The 19,471-nt window shown below is 44.6% G+C and overlaps 1 protein-coding gene across 3 annotated transcripts in view; it reads right to left on the reverse strand.

Moving 5' to 3' along the window:
- pigg (phosphatidylinositol glycan anchor biosynthesis class G) overlaps window positions 1-19,471 on the reverse strand; it is a 112,917-nt gene that overhangs the window by 13,235 nt on the left and 80,211 nt on the right. For all 3 annotated transcript variants that reach the window (XM_042062098.1, XM_042062097.1, XM_042062099.1), the window contains 2 exons: window positions 15,420-15,611; window positions 4,144-4,453 (listed from right to left, as the gene is read on the reverse strand). In XM_042062098.1, the coding sequence (XP_041918032.1) occupies window positions 4,144-4,453; window positions 15,420-15,611 (502 nt within the window). The remainder of the gene's footprint in view (window positions 1-4,143; window positions 4,454-15,419; window positions 15,612-19,471) is intronic.

A 19,471-nucleotide genomic window follows, 5' to 3' on the forward strand; every position in this document is an offset into this window, starting at 1 on the left:
ATTGCAAATTATAATAGAGCTATTCGGAATGAGAGGAGGAACCACTTCTCTAAGGTAATTGCTGAAAACAGTGGAAACTCTAGGGTGTTGTTCTCTACCATTGATAGGCTATTGCATCAAACACCTTTTGATACACTCAGTCAGGCATCCTCTCTAAGATGCGAAGAATTTGCAGACTTCTTCAAAAACAAAGTCATTTCTATAAGGGAGGCTATTGGTAACACAAGTAATATGTTTGATAGTACACCCAAAAACAGCCCCCCAAAATTAAGGTCCTTTAGCACTATTACTCAATCTGAGCTTGGTAAAATTATAACTCAAACCGGCTCCTCAACATGTGTTTTAGATCCAATCCCTACTACATTCCTCAAAAAAGTATATGATGGCTTAGCTCCCTTTTTTCTCAAGGTAATAAATACCTCATTAGAAACAGGTATATTTCCAACTGCTTTTAAAACCGCTGTTGTGAAACCTTTACTTAAAAAGTCAAATCTTGACCATACCAATCTGAGCAACTACAGGCCTATATCAAATCTATCGTTTTTGGGCAAAGTACTTGAAAAAGTTGTTTGTAATCAGTTAAATACCTTCCTCAACGAAAACAGTATCCTTGAAAAATTCCAATCAGGTTTTAGATCAAATCACAGCACAGAAACGGCTCTAGTAAAAATAGTCAATGATCTTAGACTAGCTACCGACTCAAACAAAGTCTCAATCCTTATTCTTCTGGATTTGAGTGCGGCATTTGACACCATTGATCATAGCATCCTAATTCACCGCCTTGCGAAGTGGGTGGGTCTCTCTGATAATGCTCTAAACTGGTTTCAAACCTACATTACTGGCAGAGATTTTTATATCAGTCTAGGAGATCATGTATCTGAAAAACATGACTTGCCTTTTGGTGTGGCCCAGGGGAGCTGCCTTGGTCCCCTGCTATTTTCTCTATATATGCTTCCATTGGGAAACGTCATAAGTCAACATAATGTAAACTTCCACAGCTACGCAGATGATACCCAATTGTATCTTTCTGTTGAGCCAACTAACCCAGATGGCCTTTGCTCCCTCACTGCATGCCTAACCTCCATTAATCAGTGGATGAGCAAAAACTTTTTGAAACTAAATGATGACAAAACAGAGGTACTTCTGGTTGGACCAAAACTAAAGCGAGATATTATTCTTAGTAATCTGGGGAACTTGGCACACCAGGTCAAACCAAAAGTAACAAGCCTCGGTGTCATCTTAGATGCAGAGTTAAGTTTTAAGCCCCATATCAGTAAAGTTACTCAGACAGCCTATTTCCACTTGAGAAACATTGCCAAAGTGCGGCCCTTTTTAACTCAACAAGATGCAGAAAAACTAATTCACGCCTTTATCACTAGCAGGTTAGACTACTGCAATGCACTTTTCACTGGTCTTCCCAAAAAACATCTAAAGAAATTGGCACTCATACAGAACTCTGCGGCTAGACTTTTAACTAAGACTAAGAAGAGAGAACACATCACCCCTGTGTTGGCTGAACTGCACTGGCTCCCTATTTCCTATAGAATTGATTTTAAGGTTATGTTAATTACTTACAAAGCTCTGAATGGCATAGCACCTTCATATATCTCTGAGCTTTTAATATCTTATCAACCACAAAGGAAACTTAGATCATCCAATTCTAATCTTTTAATCGTACCCAAAGTGCTCCACAAACAAAGTGGAGAAGCTGCGTTTATCCATTATGCCCCCAAACTATGGAACACCCTGCCTCTGTACATCAAGCAGGCGAGTTCAGTAAATATTTTTAAAAAAGATCTGAAAACATACCTGTACAGGAAAGCTTTTAGTTAACTCATCTTATCCTGTAGACTACATTTTCAGATTATTCTACATCTGCTACTATTGGAGGGCGCAGCCAGCCAGAAGCAGATGGGCTCCCCCTATTAAGTCAGGTTCTGCTCAAGGGTTCTTCCTGGAATATGGGAGTTTTTCCTTGCCACAGTTGCCATATGGCGTGCTTGTGGGGGGTAAGAGGGTTAAGGCTGCCAGTCTTATGACGTCATTTTCTATATTTTTGATATGTTGCTGAGCATATCATAAACAGCAAAGAAAAGTGATTGATAATGACTGACTGACTACTATTGTGTTACATGCTTCAAATGTAAAGCACTTTGAGCTGCATTCTGTGTATGAAAGGTGCTATACAAATAAAGCTTTATTATTATTATTTATTATAGCATTCATTTATGTAGCCTGATTGTCAGTGCAGGACAAGACAGAGACTGTCGGCTGAGAAAAAAGATAGCCAACTCTGTCACTCTGTCCAAGTGGACATGCCTCAGCTATATGTAGCCTAAATATAGGTCTACCCATAATATAGCCATTGTTTTTAGGTTACATTGTATGGTGAAGTTATAACCAGACCTCTAGCAATGCAAAGCAGAAGAATCAGCTGGCAATGGATTGGAAGTGACTGCTTTTCAATCCGTAGCCACTTAATGCTTATTGTTGTTGTTTATTGTTGCTTAATGTTACTTCAGTAAATTTATTAATGTACATTTTTACTTTTACTTGAGTAGATTTCTCAGATGGAAATATTTACTTTTACTCCAGTAATTTTTGAAGAGAGTAATTGTACTTTTACTTGAGTATAGATTTTCAGTATCCTACCCACCCCTGTTCACGGACAGACAGACAGACAGACACAGACAGACAAACAGACAGCACCTGTGAGGTTTGTGAAGGTGCTGGGGAGGATGGCGAGTAATGAATGGAGGTCTTGTGCTCGTTTTCACTCCTCTTCACACCTCCCCAGGTTATTTGCAGGCTGCTACTGTATGTCTGTCACTTTCCTTCGCCCTGGTAAGGGCAACAAAAATGGAGAGACAAGCCACCCCGTACCCACCTCTACTCACCCTTCTCCCTCCACCCGCCAACACCTAAACCCCACCTCCTCCGCCTCCCCCTCTCCTCTCTTTGTCACTCTTCGTTTCTGCTCTTCACTTGCGGTCTTGTTCGTTCTCTTTCTCATTCCACCCCTCTGCTCGGTCAGAAAAGCCCTCGACTGACGGCGTGTGATGGAGGTGTACTCTGCTGCATGGTCCAGCTAAATTAATTCGGGCACTGATGGAGGCGGCTTAAGCAGGCCTGTCTGAAGGACCCGAGGTCTGCCGCCCAGCTCTGACTGCTGACTGAGAGGCGATAGAGTGTGCTGGAGGAGGCTGGACATTGATTCTTACCTCACCACCCCTCTCTGTGGATTTTTACAAAAGGCACACAGCACAAAAGTACAGACTTCTAAAAGATAAAGTCTGCTCACAGTGCACAAAAAGTGTTGCTTTGTGTGTGTGTGTGTGTGTGTGTGTGTGTGTGTGTACGCATGTCTGTGTGTTGCTGGCCACCATGCTGAAAACCTGGGTCCCCCAAAAGCCATTCCGCCAGGTTCACAATTTCACGGCCCGCTAGCTAAAGTGATAATTGGCCCAGCGTGGCATATTTATGAACCTTTTCACCGCGGTAACGACCTCACATTGCGCTGGGTTATCGGGGGTCACAGACAGAGTGAGAGGTGGCTTATTTACGACCAGGGTAGGGCACCTTGTTCATTTACCCAGCCTAGCTCAACTTAGCATAGCACACACATCAGGACATTCCACTGCTATTACAGATGAAACACATGAATGAGTCTGTGTCCACTGGGTTGGAACACCGAGCTCTGTCCCACACGCAGGAGTCTGCGATTGAGACTGATTCTGTTCGAAACGAAATGAGATGAGCAGCCAAGCTTAATTGAAAAACTCTGTCGAACTTTGGCTCCATGGAAACAAACTCCAGACTGTGATCTTAAGAAAAACACCTGTTCCGTTCGACTGAAATTCTAATGCAGGGTAACATTCGGGAGTTGAATTCAGTTTTAAAATCTTACATTTCACACTTATTGCCACATGTTTGTAAACAAAGTGAACGCTATTCAATAGGCATTCAATCCATTTTTCAGTGACATTTTCACCTTTTTCTTACAAATTACTCCAAGCTGAAAAATTGATAGTACTGTATGAACACCCAATCACACAAAACCTAAGGTAGCATAGGTACCCGTAACCACTCCTTGTTGTCTTAAAACAAATCTATGCTATCGCACACGTTAATAAAAAGGCTGACCTGGAAGTAGAAGAAGGCCTGCCCGAACCAGTAGTGCATGATGGTGGTCTGTGCTGCGTCATAGTGGAGCCTCTTCCAGATGAACTGGGCCATGAGCGACTGGACCAGCAGACAGCAGGCCAGCGTGGGCAGGTTGTGCGGCCGCAGCAGGAGGGCGATGAGCAGCACCACGCCGCTGTACACCTCCCAGAGGCCACGTCCGCGCAGACGCGCCTCCGCCGACACCAGCTGCGAGTGGAGCAGGTCCTTGGCGCCGGTGAAGAGGATGCCCAGGACGAAGACGTAGACAAAGCGCGCCTCCATCGTGCCCCTGGGGAGATTACACAGATTACACCAGATTACAGTCACATCAAACACTGCATTAGCAGATTAGAGTTACGGTCTTCCATTAGGGAGGCACTTTCATCCAGACATTTATAACACAAAGCAGATAAAGGTTTTCCTTTAGTGTGTGCACCTCCTGGGCTGCCGACCCCTGGAATGATGTAGGGGCTGTCAGGACCTCATTCTACCAGCTGAAGAACAAGATAAGAGAAGGAAGTGGATCGACCTGCCCGACTGGGTTGGTCAGCTCAAAGTTATAACACAAGTCAAAAGAAACCACAGTCCTAAACATCCCTACATCTTTAAATTCCTCATGTTGTCTTCAGCATAGTCTTTTCCTTAAAAACCATGCAACACACCTTAACGTGTATTATAAATGCCTTCATTTAGAGACAGGCATCTTTAATTTCACCCTTAACTCAGTTAAATGTGATAGCACACTCTTTAATACCTCTTTGATCCATGCAAGAATTCGTAAAATTCCATTATAAAATAAATTAAGAGTTTCAGTTTCATAATAAACAGAATAACAAAAGCCTACCAAATGAAACAAAGTATAACCAGAGGCAGGGTGCACAAGAAGATAAAAGCACAGCATAGACTAGGCTGCTTATTATGAGAATGAGACCTCCACATTATTCAGTAATAGCAACAATAATAGATTCCCTGACACATTGAGGCATCTTCCCTTTTCCTGCAGCCTATTCTTTAAGCGTGAGTGAGAGCAGGGGTGAGCTCTTTCAGACTCTCAAGGATAAATATTTAGTCTGCAGCATTAGTGTACTCCTGATTATCTGTTCCCAAACCCAAACATATTGATGTCTGAAAGATCAATAGAATAAACTCTACATTTTCTCTGGTTACGCAGAGGGACAGAGGACGTCAGAACCAATAGAGGTTTTTTCCACACTAATGTCCTCACAGTTAGCTAAGGATAATCTATGAGGCCTCCTGCAGAGAGGGTGCTATCGGATTTCTATTAAAATGATTTTTTTTTATGCACACCAATAAAAATGTTATGGTCAAGCGCAGGCTATTCAAAGTCAGTGTAAGCACTAAATGAAAATCTGTCTGCAGAGAGAAAAAAGAGGGAGCGAGATGGAGGTAGAGATAGAGAGAGAGAGAGAGAGAGAGAGAGAGAGAGAGAGAGAGAGAGAGAGAGAAAGTAAGAGTAATAGGAAGGGAGGGAGGGAGGGAGAGAGAGAGAAAGAGGGGGAGAGAGAGAGAGAACACTGGACCAAGCTCATGGGGAACAAGCCATTAGCGGGGAAAGAAATAGATCATGTCAGGGTGATGTGCAACAAAATACTTTATGTAAAACAATGCTGTATGACATACTATGGCTCAAACACACACACACACACACACACACACACACACACACACACACACACACACACACACACACACACACACACACACACACACACACACACACACACACACACACACACACACACAGCCTCCAATGACGATGGGATATGGGATACGTACGGCTGTTCCTGATGCTCCATTAAAAGCACAGCAGGCACAAACCACAACTTCCTGACAAGTCACTATGGCAACGGGGCCTAAGCAACAGCTTGTTGTTTTCTGGCTGATGTCAAAAGGAATGACGCAGCGTGGGGCACAGATAACAAGAGAGGTCTCAGTAGTAACCATCTCTCACACCTCACAACCAGGGCTTATACTTCCATCTCCCCACAAGTGCTCATTTTTGACAGGATTTGGGGTGGGCTGGGGTGGGGTGGGAGAAGAGTATAGAAAAAGGGGAAGAAGGCATAAACAGCACTGCTGGATGTGAGGATGTGAGTTGTAGCCTATGGGCTGGGGGGGGGGGGGGAGGAGGGGGGGGGTAGGTAGAGGAAGTGAGAGAGTTGTTATTGATGCAGACAAGTCAGCGTAGCAATTCCACTGTACAACCCCACGAGAGCCGTCGAATGCGAAAGCAGAGCGCATCTCATTCCAACACGAGTGCAGAGAAGGACAATGAGCCGGCGAGGACGAGCAAACAAACCCAAGCGAAGTTTGGGGCAGAAACACAAATCCACACAAATCGTCTGGCAAGAATCTCAGCCTTGAGACGTGTGTGTGTGTGTGTGTGTGTGTGTGTTTCACTTGACTGACAGGGAGCATGACGCAGCCTTAGGGCATGCCTATGTGTCTGCCAGAGCCCAGGGAGGTAGGGAAGGAGGGATGTGAGAGTAGAAAAGCAGATGTTCCGCCATGTTTTATTTATCTGGCCTGACTGCGGCTCCCTCCTGGAGCATGGAGCGCGACAGCCAGCACAGTACTGCGCATCTCTGGCACGGAACACACACACATGCCGTCTTCCTGTCATTCACACACACACACACACATTCATAAATACCTTGTCACACTCATGCACACACACACTTTCCTGTTCCTTTACACACACACACACACACACACACACACACACACACACACACACACACACACACACACACACACACACACACAGGTAGCCAAGAAAGGGACAGAAATCTGGCAAAAAGCCAGTGGAGACATTCCTAGAGGAATGACAGACCATTTCAGAGTGGATTCCAACAAACTGTCAGTCTGAGAGAGAGGAGTGGAAATGCATGTGTGTGTGTGTGTGGGTCAGATGGTGTGAGATGGGGTGGGGTGAGGGTTTAAAGTGAGCAGAGAGGACATGGTGACTAGACTTATTAAAGCACTGATTAGGGGAATTAGACAGCTCAATAATGGATTGCACACAAAATGGCGTAATGGCTGTGTCTAATAGTTAAAGAAGAGCAATTACCGCAAATGGGAATATTCAACACATAACACACACCAGGCAGACAAAGTGTTTGGGCACATTCAGGAAGTCCCTGTACACACACCAATCAATAAGCGGTCTACATTAGTGAGGAAGAGGACTAGAGTGGGGAGGAGACATGGACCTTCATCCTCCCAGTCTTTGCATCCCCCCCGAGTTGGCAAGTCCAAGTGATGGCATCGTCCAAGTGCAAGGGCCTTAACTGAGCAGATGGATTTGGGTCTGTCTGCACAGCCTGTTATTCACACTTATTAACAGTCAGAAAGCACACAGACAAATATGCCACTTTAAACAATACCAAACAAAACAAACCAAAAAACATGACATGAAATAAAATACAAATCTGTGGTTAAAGAGCTAGTTGGTAAAGATAGACTAAGGCACTGGCACCCAGACTAATTTAACGAGCATCCTTACATACACCATTAAATACCCTACTAACCTTGACAACTCGCCCCTCATGGTGAGTTGCAATAATCTGTATTTCTTCAATACACTGAGACATGTTATCTGTACACGTTTCTTTTCTTTTCTCTCTCTCTCGCTCTTTTTTAAAGACTCAAGGTTTTGTGACAGACAGGGTGCAGGCCAGAGGAAGAAGGAAGAAGGAAGGAAGGAAGAAATGAATTCAAGTAATTTTGATGGTAATACCCTTAGCAACCACTTAGCACATTTCCATTGCCTGGGGTAGGAAAATGGCTATTCTAAGCACAAAGCACCAAGACAACCAATTTAAACTTCCATATCAGGCATCAGTCCACATCTGCATTGAAAACCTAAGACCAGAATATACTGTATGCACATGCAGTATATTTCTATAGCTTCTGTCATGGATTGAATTCAATACAGACACAGTACTCTAGCAATCTGACCGCAGAACCTGTAGCCCTATGTCTTCACATCCACCCAGGCATCGTTTGCATCATGTGAAGTATAACTACAGTTTATGAACTGCATCAGCACGACATATAACATATAAATCAAATCAGTTTATGCACTGCATCAGCACAACATATAAAATATAAATCAAATCGGTTTATGCACTTAATCAGCACGACATATATGAAATATAAATCAAATCAACTTTAGGCAGTGCAAAGTAATGTGATCACAGTAATCTGGTTGAAGGGGCTGCGTGTAGGATTATGTAGGATTCTAAAACCTGAACTCTTCCATTGGCTTGCATTGTTTTCCATTCAGCACTACATGAAGTACAAAGTGGTACTGCAAGGGAAGACGGTAAATGTTTTAAACAAATAGTTACTGATACCTATGGAAAGTAGCTATGTGGTTAAACATTACCAGGTAGCTAGCTGAGTCCACATCTGACAAATGGCACTTAACACTTTCTTTGGACTGATGGTGTTAGCCTATACTATATTACTGTACACTATACTATACTGAGCAGCAAGAAAATTAGTACTGAGATTACATGTTAAGAGAAGTAATGGACTACTGAATTACTTTCCTTCAGTAACTCCTGATACACTTAACTTACAGATAATGTTATTTCCGCCTATACAGCTGCTTCTGCATTTAGATAATCTGTGTGGCAATTACTGGCCAGCCAAGCAGGCCCCCCATGTAAACAAGATCTGCCTTAGCACACAGCTCTGAGAGTGAAATAATATTCTGAACAAGACCCAGACTGACCCGTGTCTCAGGCAGACTGCAAATAACTGCAGTTTATGTGTGTGGATGCATCTGCTTGTGTGTGTGTGTGTGTGTGTGTGTGTGTGTGTGTGTGTATGGGTGGGTGGTTGTGATAATGTTATGCATGTATTGTATGCATGGACCAAGCCGTGGATTTCTACATAATTCTTGCATCCTAGCCAAGCGCCAGTAAATTATTGTATGTGTGTCAGTACACTCAGAAATGTTTACATCTGTGGTTGTGTGCGTGGAAGTGTGTGTATGTGTGTGTGTGTGGTAGTGGGGAGGGGAGCTGATGAGAGAAGTGGATTTCATTTCCATAAGAGATTTTGCATGCATAAATGCTCGCAAATAAGGCGTCAGCACAACAAACACTTCTAAACTAATCACGATAAAAATAAAACACATGCCCTCTTTCTCAGCGCAATCCCCTTGACGCAGGTGTATCAACCCCAACTTTAATTACCATGCTCAGATGTTTGGCGCGCGCGTCTGTTTTTATGCACATCTGAGACGATGTTAAACAGACAAAGAGCACGGGGAACTTCTGGAGGCTTGGGAGGGTGACAGCTCAAACGGGCGAACGAACAGCGTCTCACCGAGCCCAGAAGGGAAGCTACGTGCCTTCTTTTGCGACGTCTGGGGAGTGAAAGACGACTACAGATGTCTTGGCAGCAAGAACATCAAGCTTTACAGGAATAGGTCTCATTACGAGGCTAGCAGTGGATGTGACATTAGCTCGTGGGCTTGTCTGGGGGAGTCTTATGCAGAGAACACCCACCACTACAAACATGAGAATTGCGAGCAAGGAGATGAAGAGGAAAAACATCTTCAGAGGGAATCCACTGATAGTCATCTCTTATGCATTACATCAAATGTCAATTAAAAGAGGTAAAGAGTTCAATGAGCAAAGGTGTCAGAACCGTTTAATGTGAAATACAAGCCCCCCCCTGCCCCTATTTTGTCATGGCTGAATATTATTAGAATAGGTATCAATATTTAGTTTTAACAATTTACATTTCATTTAGAGGATGTTTTACCCAAAGAGAATTACAGCACAGTGTATGCCCCCTTGGGTATCAAGCCAATGATGGAGCTGTTTATCAGTGGAGTGCATCGGTCTGGACTGTAAGCTTTCCCAGTGCAGTGCATCGGTCTGGACTATAAGCTCTCCCAGTGCAGTGCAGTGCAGTGCATCGGTCTGGACTGTAAGCTCTCCCAGTGCAGTGGCCGGTGTGGACCGTAATCTTTCCTAGTGCAGTGACTTGTTTAGTGAGTAAGGGAGGTAAGTAAATGAGTGTTGTGATTAGCTTCCCATGCAGGCTGCAGATGTTGCCTTGCCATGTTGCCTTTTCACACACTCAGCCCTGGCATCACCGAGTCACCATGCCAACCTGGAGCCGAGAGTCCTCCTTCCAAGACATGTCATCTTACTCCCCCAACCCCAACAAAACAATTGAAACGGTGCACTCTAAATAAGTACGCTTGGATAATCATCGTCCCTTAACCCAAAAAGCTGTTGACGGAAACGACAAGAAAATAAGAAAATGCCAAACTGAAAAAGAATGAAAAAGACATTTTGGCTGTGAGGAGACTTACTGTGAAGCATCACTGCTTGTGTATGGACATTTTTTGTGGAGGCAAAGAGCACCTTAACTGGACTTAATTAATTTCAAAAAGGCAGTAATGGTGAGACAAAAAAAAAAAGAGTCATTTATGTGTCACTCACTGGAATATAAAGAAACGGGGTTCAGATGGCTTCTGTGTGTGTCCGTTCACTTGCTTCCTTAAAATACTGTGCTGGTCTTCAGCAAGGACAAATAAAAGAAAAGATAAAAAAGTGCAAATGGTTCAGTTCAGTGCTGGGGGATAGGGAGCGTACAAAAACACTGAAAAACAAAACAGTGGCCAAGAATTGACCTGCACTGCACCAACTACCGGAACAGAACAGATCAAGAAACTGTTTCCCCCAGGAGCTGTGTGAGCCTAAGTCCTCATTTGTAGGCCTCCTTAACTATGTAACAGTGTGCGTGTGTGTGCGCGTATGTGTGTGTACACCAGTAGAAGTGTAAGAACATTAATCGGCTGGTCTGTGCTATTACAAATTCTGGCAGGCCAGTTTTAAGCTGGGGCGTGCAGGCGTAGTCAAACTACAAGGCAAATGACTTGCCATTACTGAACACACACCAGTGTGAGCAGAACTCAGCACTGAGATCACTCCCTCTGCTCCACAGAACAAAGAGTGAACACGGACAATACAACACACACACACACACACACACACACACAAATAATGTATCAGAGCAAACACTCACACCATAATAAATCAACACATGCATTCAATACATAAACAAATGTGCATAATGTGTATACTAACGTGTATACACACGCATTACACAAATGAGCACAATACATAGAGAAAACACAGGCACATGCAATAGAAACATACACAAACACACACACACACACACAAATATAAACAGAAAAAGGACACACATACAAAAGGAAAAACACACAGGGAGGCCTACTTCAGAGGCAGAATCAGCTTAATTGTCTACACCTAAAAAGGTGTGGATAACAAGGCCATGAGTTTGCCTTCAGAGAAGGCTTGCATTTCTCTCCACACCTGAAAGCGCACAATGCTCATGTGTATATTGCTTTCATTTTCAACCCCTGGATTTTAACTCAAATTATTATTTATTGAAATAAAATTATTTGTTTTTTATAAACTCTGCTTTGTCTGAGACGGGACTACAACCACCCAGAGCCAGCTGTCAAATCCCACATCTATTCTGGACTAAGGGGCATTTTGGGGCAGTTGTAGGGCAAAATGAGGGAACGTGAGGGATAGGGGTTGGCACGGGGTGACACGGGGTGGGGTGTGAGGTTGTGCCCTGGGTGCAGAGACATCCATCACTGCTCATCAGGGCTGCCAGGCGGGCATAAGGCTCCCAAAGAGGCTGTGGGTGACGGTTTCAGTGTCAGTGGCCATAGATGTGCTGCCGCGCTGTGGAGTGTTTATGGGCAGCCGTAGAGGAGAGGCACTCGTTAAATGGAGGAGTGGTCTGGCTGGCTGGACAGACAGACAGACAGACAGACATAAAGACAGGCCGATAGGCAGACAGACAGACAGACAGACAGACAGACAGACATAAAGACAGGCCGATAGGCAGACAGACAGGCAGACAGACAGACATAAAGACAGGCCGATAGGCAGACAGACAGACAGACATAAAGACAGGCCGATAGGCAGACAGACAGGCAGACAGACAGACATAAAGACAGGCCAATAGGCAGACAGACAGGCAGATAGAAGAGCGTTATTGTGTCGACCGAGAGGGAGAATGATACTATGTGTGTGAGAAAGAGAGAGATGAAGAGAGGCTCAACTCTGGCTGAAGAGCTGACCACTACAGTGTGGCAACAGGTGTGTGTGTGTGATAGAGTGTCATCAGTGCCTCTAAACCAAACAGGATCCACACACACACACACAGAGAGAGCGAGAGAGAGGGTGGAGGATAAGCATTACAGTTCAAACTGTTGCAGATTAATGTAGGATATGACAGACTGAGCATTTACAGCAGGAGCGAGAGAGCGAGGGAGAGCAAAAGAGAGAAGGGGGGAAGAGTGACACAAAAAGATGGGGAAAGAGGGAGAGAAAAAGAAAGAGAGAGGAAGAGAAATTGCACTGCATTGAGCCCGATAACAGCTTTCATCTATTCAAAGTTCAGACAAGGGTCATGTTGTTGTTAGTAAGGAAATATGGATAAAAAAACATGGAACCACTAGAAGAGAAGTACTGCAGTAAAAACAACAATGACTCACTACCACGGGCTCATGCGCAAACACTGACCTCAACAAAACCATTTGTCCCTCACATACACCCTCAGATACGCAAAATAGACCCTCATTAACACACACACACACACACACACACATACACTCACACTGATGCACACGGAAGTATGTGCGCACACACACACACACACACACACACTCACTGACGCACACCTCATGCACGCACACACTCTCACACCTTAACCTTAACATTTACATATGCAAATGATAATTCACACACACACACACACACATAAAACATAACAAAGACAAACAACTTACATGGCTCTCTCTCTCTCTCTCTCTCTCTCTCTCTCTCCCTCTCTCACTCACACAAACACAAACAAGGGCCTCTGATGTCTTTGATAAGGCTACCAGGGCACAGTTGTCTGTCAGTACACAGTGGCATGGTGCTAAATGGGAAAGCGGGTAACTGGAGCGACCACGGGGATCAACTTAATAGAAATGCCAGAGGTTGGCGAGGCTGGCATAAACAACAGGGCGCCGTGATTAATGACTAGCAGGGGCAGGCGAGCGGTGGCACGCATGGCACTGTCAATTACATCCAGTCACGGCGTGACAAACTCCCAAACCCCATTCACACACACACACACAGACAAACATAATAAAAACACTACAGACTACATAAAACATAAACATACATATGTGCAACAAACACACACACACACACACACACGCAGGGCAGGCACATAGGCACTGTGAGCGATGGTGGGCACTGGAGGTGAGAGCAGGGTCATAGTTTTAATTAGAGGGGAGGAAATGTCAAGAGCACTGCACTGCAGTATTGTGACAAAGTGTGGAATGGGGGAGTGGATGAAGCACATGGCAAAGGAATGGAGAGACAGAGAGAGAGAGAGAGAGAGAGAGAGAGAGAGAGAGAGAGAGAGAGAGAGAGAGAGAGGTAAGTGGGAGAGAGACAGGGAGGGAGAGGAGGAAGGTGGCTGTGTGTGTGTGTATGTGGCTGTGTGTGTGTGTGTGTGTGTGTGTGTGTGTGTGTGTATGTGTGTATGTGTGTGTGTCTGTGTGGGGGTGTGGGGTGGTAGTTAGGGGAACTGTAAGCTACCCTCAACCTGCCCTCTCATTACTTTCTCTGGCTGTGCTGCAGGCCGGGAGAACTGAATGCAGAACACAGAGAAGACTGAGAGGAGAGGAGGAGAGGAGGGGAGGACTGGGAGAGAGGAGGAGAGGAAGAGAGGGGAGGGGAGGAAGAGAGAAAAGAAGAGGAGATAAAGAGAGGAGGAGAGGAAAGGGAGAAAAGAAGAGATGAGAGAAAGAGGGAAGGAGAAGAGAGGAAAGGGAGAAAGAGAAGAGAGGAAAGGAAGAGAGGAGGTCAATGCTAGTCTGCACCCAGGCCAAGCAGTGGAACCCTGGTCTCATTAACTACAGTATAGAGGCCCAAAGAGGACAAACCAGAGCCGTATATAGAGAGAGTTGCGACAACTAGGGAATCAAATGTTCTGAGATATCTTGTTAACGATTGGTTCCGAGGTGGTCACGGGTTTCATGGACGCCATGTTTCATCCCAACGTGGTCACTCACTACAATGGCCATTTTAAGATATCAAAGGTAAATATACAGTGGAATAAGGGCCTTTTACATATTGACAAACATTGATAATATAATAAGCGATTTATTTCAACATACTGTATTCGCTCCATAGGGTTATACTGTAGAATCATCCGATGTTGGGATGAAACATGATTTGAGTTGTCCGAACTCTCTATATATACAGCTCTGGGACAAACCATCTGGGCCACGGAGACTGAAACTATTACTCCATACAACTGGGTTGTAAAATGCCCATAAACTGTCTATAAACTGGTTCTTTATAAATCACATGTGCCTTTTGGTTTTCCAGCTGTGCTTGATTGGAGCGACATGTTCAATCAACATTCTGCTCCAAGTTTAACACAAAGCTGAGCATAATTACTGTCTACCACCCCCCACCTAACAACCAGAAACAGTAATAAGATGAATGAATGTTAAGAAAATATTTATGCAATGAATCCAATTGCCTGAGAGGAACAGCTGTGGAGAGAGGGGTGTGGGGTATGGGGTGTGTGTGTCTGTGTCTGTGTGTGTGTGTGGGGGGGGGGGGGGGGGGTATGGGGTGTGTATGTGTGTGTGTATGTGTGTGTGTGTGTGTGTGGGGGGGGGGGGGTGGTATGGGGTGTGTATGTGTGTGTGTGTATGTACGTGTGTGTGTGTGTGTGTGTGTGTGTGTGTGTGTGTGTGTGTGTGTGTGTGTGTGTGTATGTGTGTGTGTGTGTGTGGGGGGGGGGGGGGGGGGGGGGGTAGTAGCAAAGAAAGAGAGAGAAAGACAGAAAGAGAAGGAAAGAAAAAGTGAGGGAAATAGAAAGAGAAGGAAATAACGAGAAAGAGAGAAAGAGAGAGAGAGAGAGAGAGAGAAAGAGAGAGAGAGAAAGAGAGAAAGAGAGAGTGATGCAGGACGCAGCATTCTCTCTGTCAGCTCATTCCTCTACCAAACTACTCAGTAAACATTTAAATGGTAAAAACTGTCAGGAAAGGTCTATGCAAGCCAGGCGCCCGTGTTTATGAACACCCCACCCACCCCCCACGCCCTCTCCGCCCCCTCCTGTATTATTAGCTGCTGCGGAATTAGCGGCCGACTCACTTGGACGCGGCGCGGCTGCTGTGTTGCCATGGGAACAGGACGGAGCCGGCAGCGGCGCGGTAGCTGTAGACTCCCAGGAGGCCCAGTGCCAGGGCGATCTTGGACACGGCAGAACACCGGCGCTGCACCAGCACGAAGACCAGCGCCAGCGACGCCATCGACAGCAGCGACAGGACCACCTTATGGTCACCACTGCAGGAGAGAGAGGGAGAGGAGAGAGAGAGAGAGAGAGAGAGAGAGAGAGAGAGAGAGAGAGAGAGAGAGCGATAGAGAGAGAGAGAGAGCTACTGTTAGTGACACAGCAGATAAAAATACACACAGCATAATTAGCCGGCAGTATCAGAGACACACCACCACACTGTACTGTATGTTCATCTTCCCCCGCACTGTCTATCAACCTCCAGTGTTCACTATAGGCTTTGAAACAGCTCAGTTGGCTTAAACATGTCTGATGTCTGTAACATCCTCAAAGCCTAAAAAATCCTTGAACAGACACGTGAGACCATGAGCGAAATAGAGCTGTGTTACAGTTATAACAATGTGCCATCCCCCACGACCCACCACCACACACATACAAATAATACACACAACTCATCCCTGTGCACTCTGGCCATGGACGGTTGGGACCCCAGGGCTGCCCCCTCCCACCCCTCCTCTCTCTTTCTGGCCCCTGAGGCAGGCTGGCGAGCTGGCCAGGATGTGTGAGGGGATGATGTGCGCTGCAGGAGGGTAGCGGGAGATGGACTGAGTTTAGGGGGCTGCGTGGGCCGAGAGCACGACATGGGGGGCAGGTAATCCGGAGGTTAGGGTATATGTGTTTTGGAGAGGGGGTTAGATGGGAGAAAGAGGCAAATAATCTCCAGCTCATTACGTGTACAAAAGAACCCAGAAAGAAAGACAGAGAGAAGAGAGAAAGACAGAGAGAAGAGACAGAAAGAAAGAGAGCTAGACAGAGCTAGGCAGACAGTAAGTGAGGGAGAGTCAGAGAGAGAGAGAGAGAGAGAGAGAGAAAAAGAACAAGGAGAGAGAGAGAGAGAGGGAGGGAGAGAGCGAGTGAGGGGGAAACTTTCATCAGAGTGATGAAACGCGTGAACCTGGTGTCTCGGACTCCTACTGTTCATCCAGCTACTGCCGAGCTCCTTGAATGCTAAATGGGGTCGGAGCCAGTGCAAGCTTCTGTGTGTGTGTGTGTCTGTCATCCACACTTCTCAAGTATTCATGCAAGTGTGTCTGCCTGTTCCTGTCTATCTATCTGTCTGTCTAGCTCTATATCTGTCTGTCTTTTCCCTGCGCCGTTGTCGGCATCACAGCTGTCCACTGCCCAGGCCATTTGGAGTCACCACTATGGCAGAGAGCAGTGCAGGAGAAGGTTCCTATCATTATGGTCAGCGTCTCAGCACTGCTCTCTGCTCGACCCTTGAACACTTGAAAAAACGGTACAGAATCTCAGCTCTTCCACATGTGTCTTAGACACCACTCTGCCTAGCAATTTCTTCAAAACTGTTTTTCACCTCATTGCGGCGGATGTCCTTCAAATTGTAAATGTATCACTGCTGTCTGGCACTTTTCCTAAGTCACTGAAAACAGCTGTTGTAAAGCCACTTCTCAAGAAGAATAACCTGGATGCCTCCATGCTAAACAATTACAGGCCCATATCCAATCTACCTTTTATTGCCAAAATTATTGAAAAAGTAGTCTTTAATCAATTAACCACCTTCCTAACATCAAATGGGTATTTTGATTACTTTCAGTCTGGTTTTCGGGCAAATCACAGCACTGAAACAGCTCTCGTTAAAGTTTCCAATGACATACGCCTCAACACAGATTCAGGTAAAACATCAGTCCTAGTGCTACTGGACCTTAGTGCAGCATTTGACACTGTTGATCACAATATTTTACTACACAGACTAGAACACTGGGTTGGATTTACAGGCATAGTTATCAGCTGGCTAAAATCATATCTACAAGAAAGGAGCTTCTTTGTTGCCATCGGAAACTGTACCTCAACACCAACGTCCTTGACCTGTGGTGTTCCCCAGGGGTCGATCTTGAGGCCACTATTATTCAACCTCTATATGCCAATAAACAATCATCCAAAATAATTTGATTTCATATCATAGCTATGCAGATGACACACAAATTTACTTAGCTCTGTCACCAAACCATAGTCGTTAGACAGACAGTCCTCTTGAATCTATGTGTCAGTGTATAGAACAAATTAACACCTGGATGTCTCAAAAAAATTTTCAGCTGAACAAAGAAAAAACTGAAGTAATTATATTTGGTAAAAAGGAAGAAAGACTTATGGTTGCCACTCTCGTTGACACAAAAGGGTTGAAGGCAAAGGATACAGTTAAAAATCTTGGTGTATTAATTGACAGTGATCTAAATTTCAACAGCCACATGAAAGCGATAACTAAATCAGCTTTTCACCACCTCAAAAATATTGCCAAACTCAGAGGGCTGATGTCAAAATATGACTTAGAAAAACTCATTAAAAAAACATTCATGCATTTATCTCCAGCAGGGTTGATTACTGCAATGGACTGTTCACAGGCCTTCCTAAAAAGACAATTAAACAGCTTCAGGTGATACAAAATGCAGCAGCTAGGATTCTAACAAAAACTAAAAGAACTGACCACATTACTCCAATTCTTAAGTCCTTGCACTGGCTTCCAGTAAGTCACAGAATTTACTTTAAAGCACTATTGCTTGTTTATAAATCAGTAAATGGAGCAGGACCTAAATACCTGTCAGACATGCTTCAGCAGTACACACCTTCTCGTCCTCTTAGGTCCCAGGTGAAAAACCTGCTAGTAAAACCTACTGTTAGAACTAAACATGGTGAAGCAGCTTTTAGCTGCTATGCGGCTCAGCTGTGAAACCAACTTTCGGATGACATCAAAAATCTAGACTTAAGACCAAACTGTTCTCAGATGCTTTCTGCTAACTGTGCCGAGTTACAAATTCTGAATCTGCCTTGATAATTATTCTACCTTGTCTTTTATCACTTTTTTCACTACTTTTGCCTTTGTTTTTTGCTTACTAATTATTCTTTATTTTTAAATTATTTTACCTTGTGTTTTATGTTTTCTTTTTATTATGATATTTACCTTTTAACTATTCTTTGACTATATTGCCTTTCTACGCTTTTATTTGTTATTTTTGTTTGGTTTTGTTTATGTAAAGCACATTGAATGACCTCTGTGTATGCAATGCGCTATATAAATAAACTTGACTTGACCCAGAGGCCTGCTGTGGGGTGACACCTGCATCCTGAGACCCCTACTGGGGCAAACACCCACTACTGTATAAGTGTACACACACACACACACCATAAAAATATTACAGAGCAGAGAGGTAATTGTCAGGACATGAGTGTTAATTGAGAGGCCACTGGAAGCGGAATGAGAGGCTGGTGGCTGTATGTATGTAATATCCATATATTTACATACATACATTTAGCTTCCTTACAGGGGCAGGGACAGAGACCATGTGAAGACTCTGGTAAAAGCACTGAGTAAAAGCACTGAGTAAATGGCATTATATTCTGCACAATGCTTGTTATGTTTAGACGTCTGTCCTGTTAGCTTTCCTACTGCACAGGCCACACATGTAAAACACAATGTATTTTCCAAGTTAGTTGTGTATCCTAATAAGCTACCTACCAGCATTGTATTGGCAGCCAGTCAAACAGAAGCTATTTTACAATCATCTGCTCCGGTAGCCCCTGCCTTCATTAAACACACACACTGAGTGTCTTCCCCCCTCATCTTCTGTGGGAACACATTTCTTCATTAGACAGTCTATTATCGATTCAGCTACAGTCACACAGAGCCACGCGTCCTGAGTTCCAAATGAAAAACGTACATATTCCAGCTGCCCCTTCAAACCCACACTTCATTAAATGCTCCAGATGATAATTCCATCGATCAGATTCCGAGCAGGCCTGGCGGACCGTATTACGCCCATTAGGCTGCCGGCTGCTCTCAAGGTGGAGTGCACATGGGTGTAGGGTGGAGATGGAGTGCAAATGGGTGCAGGGTGGAGAT

This window comes from Alosa sapidissima, chromosome 14 (assembly GCF_018492685.1).
Source record: "Alosa sapidissima isolate fAloSap1 chromosome 14, fAloSap1.pri, whole genome shotgun sequence".
In the NCBI taxonomy this organism is placed as follows: domain Eukaryota; kingdom Metazoa; phylum Chordata; class Actinopteri; order Clupeiformes; family Clupeidae; genus Alosa; species Alosa sapidissima.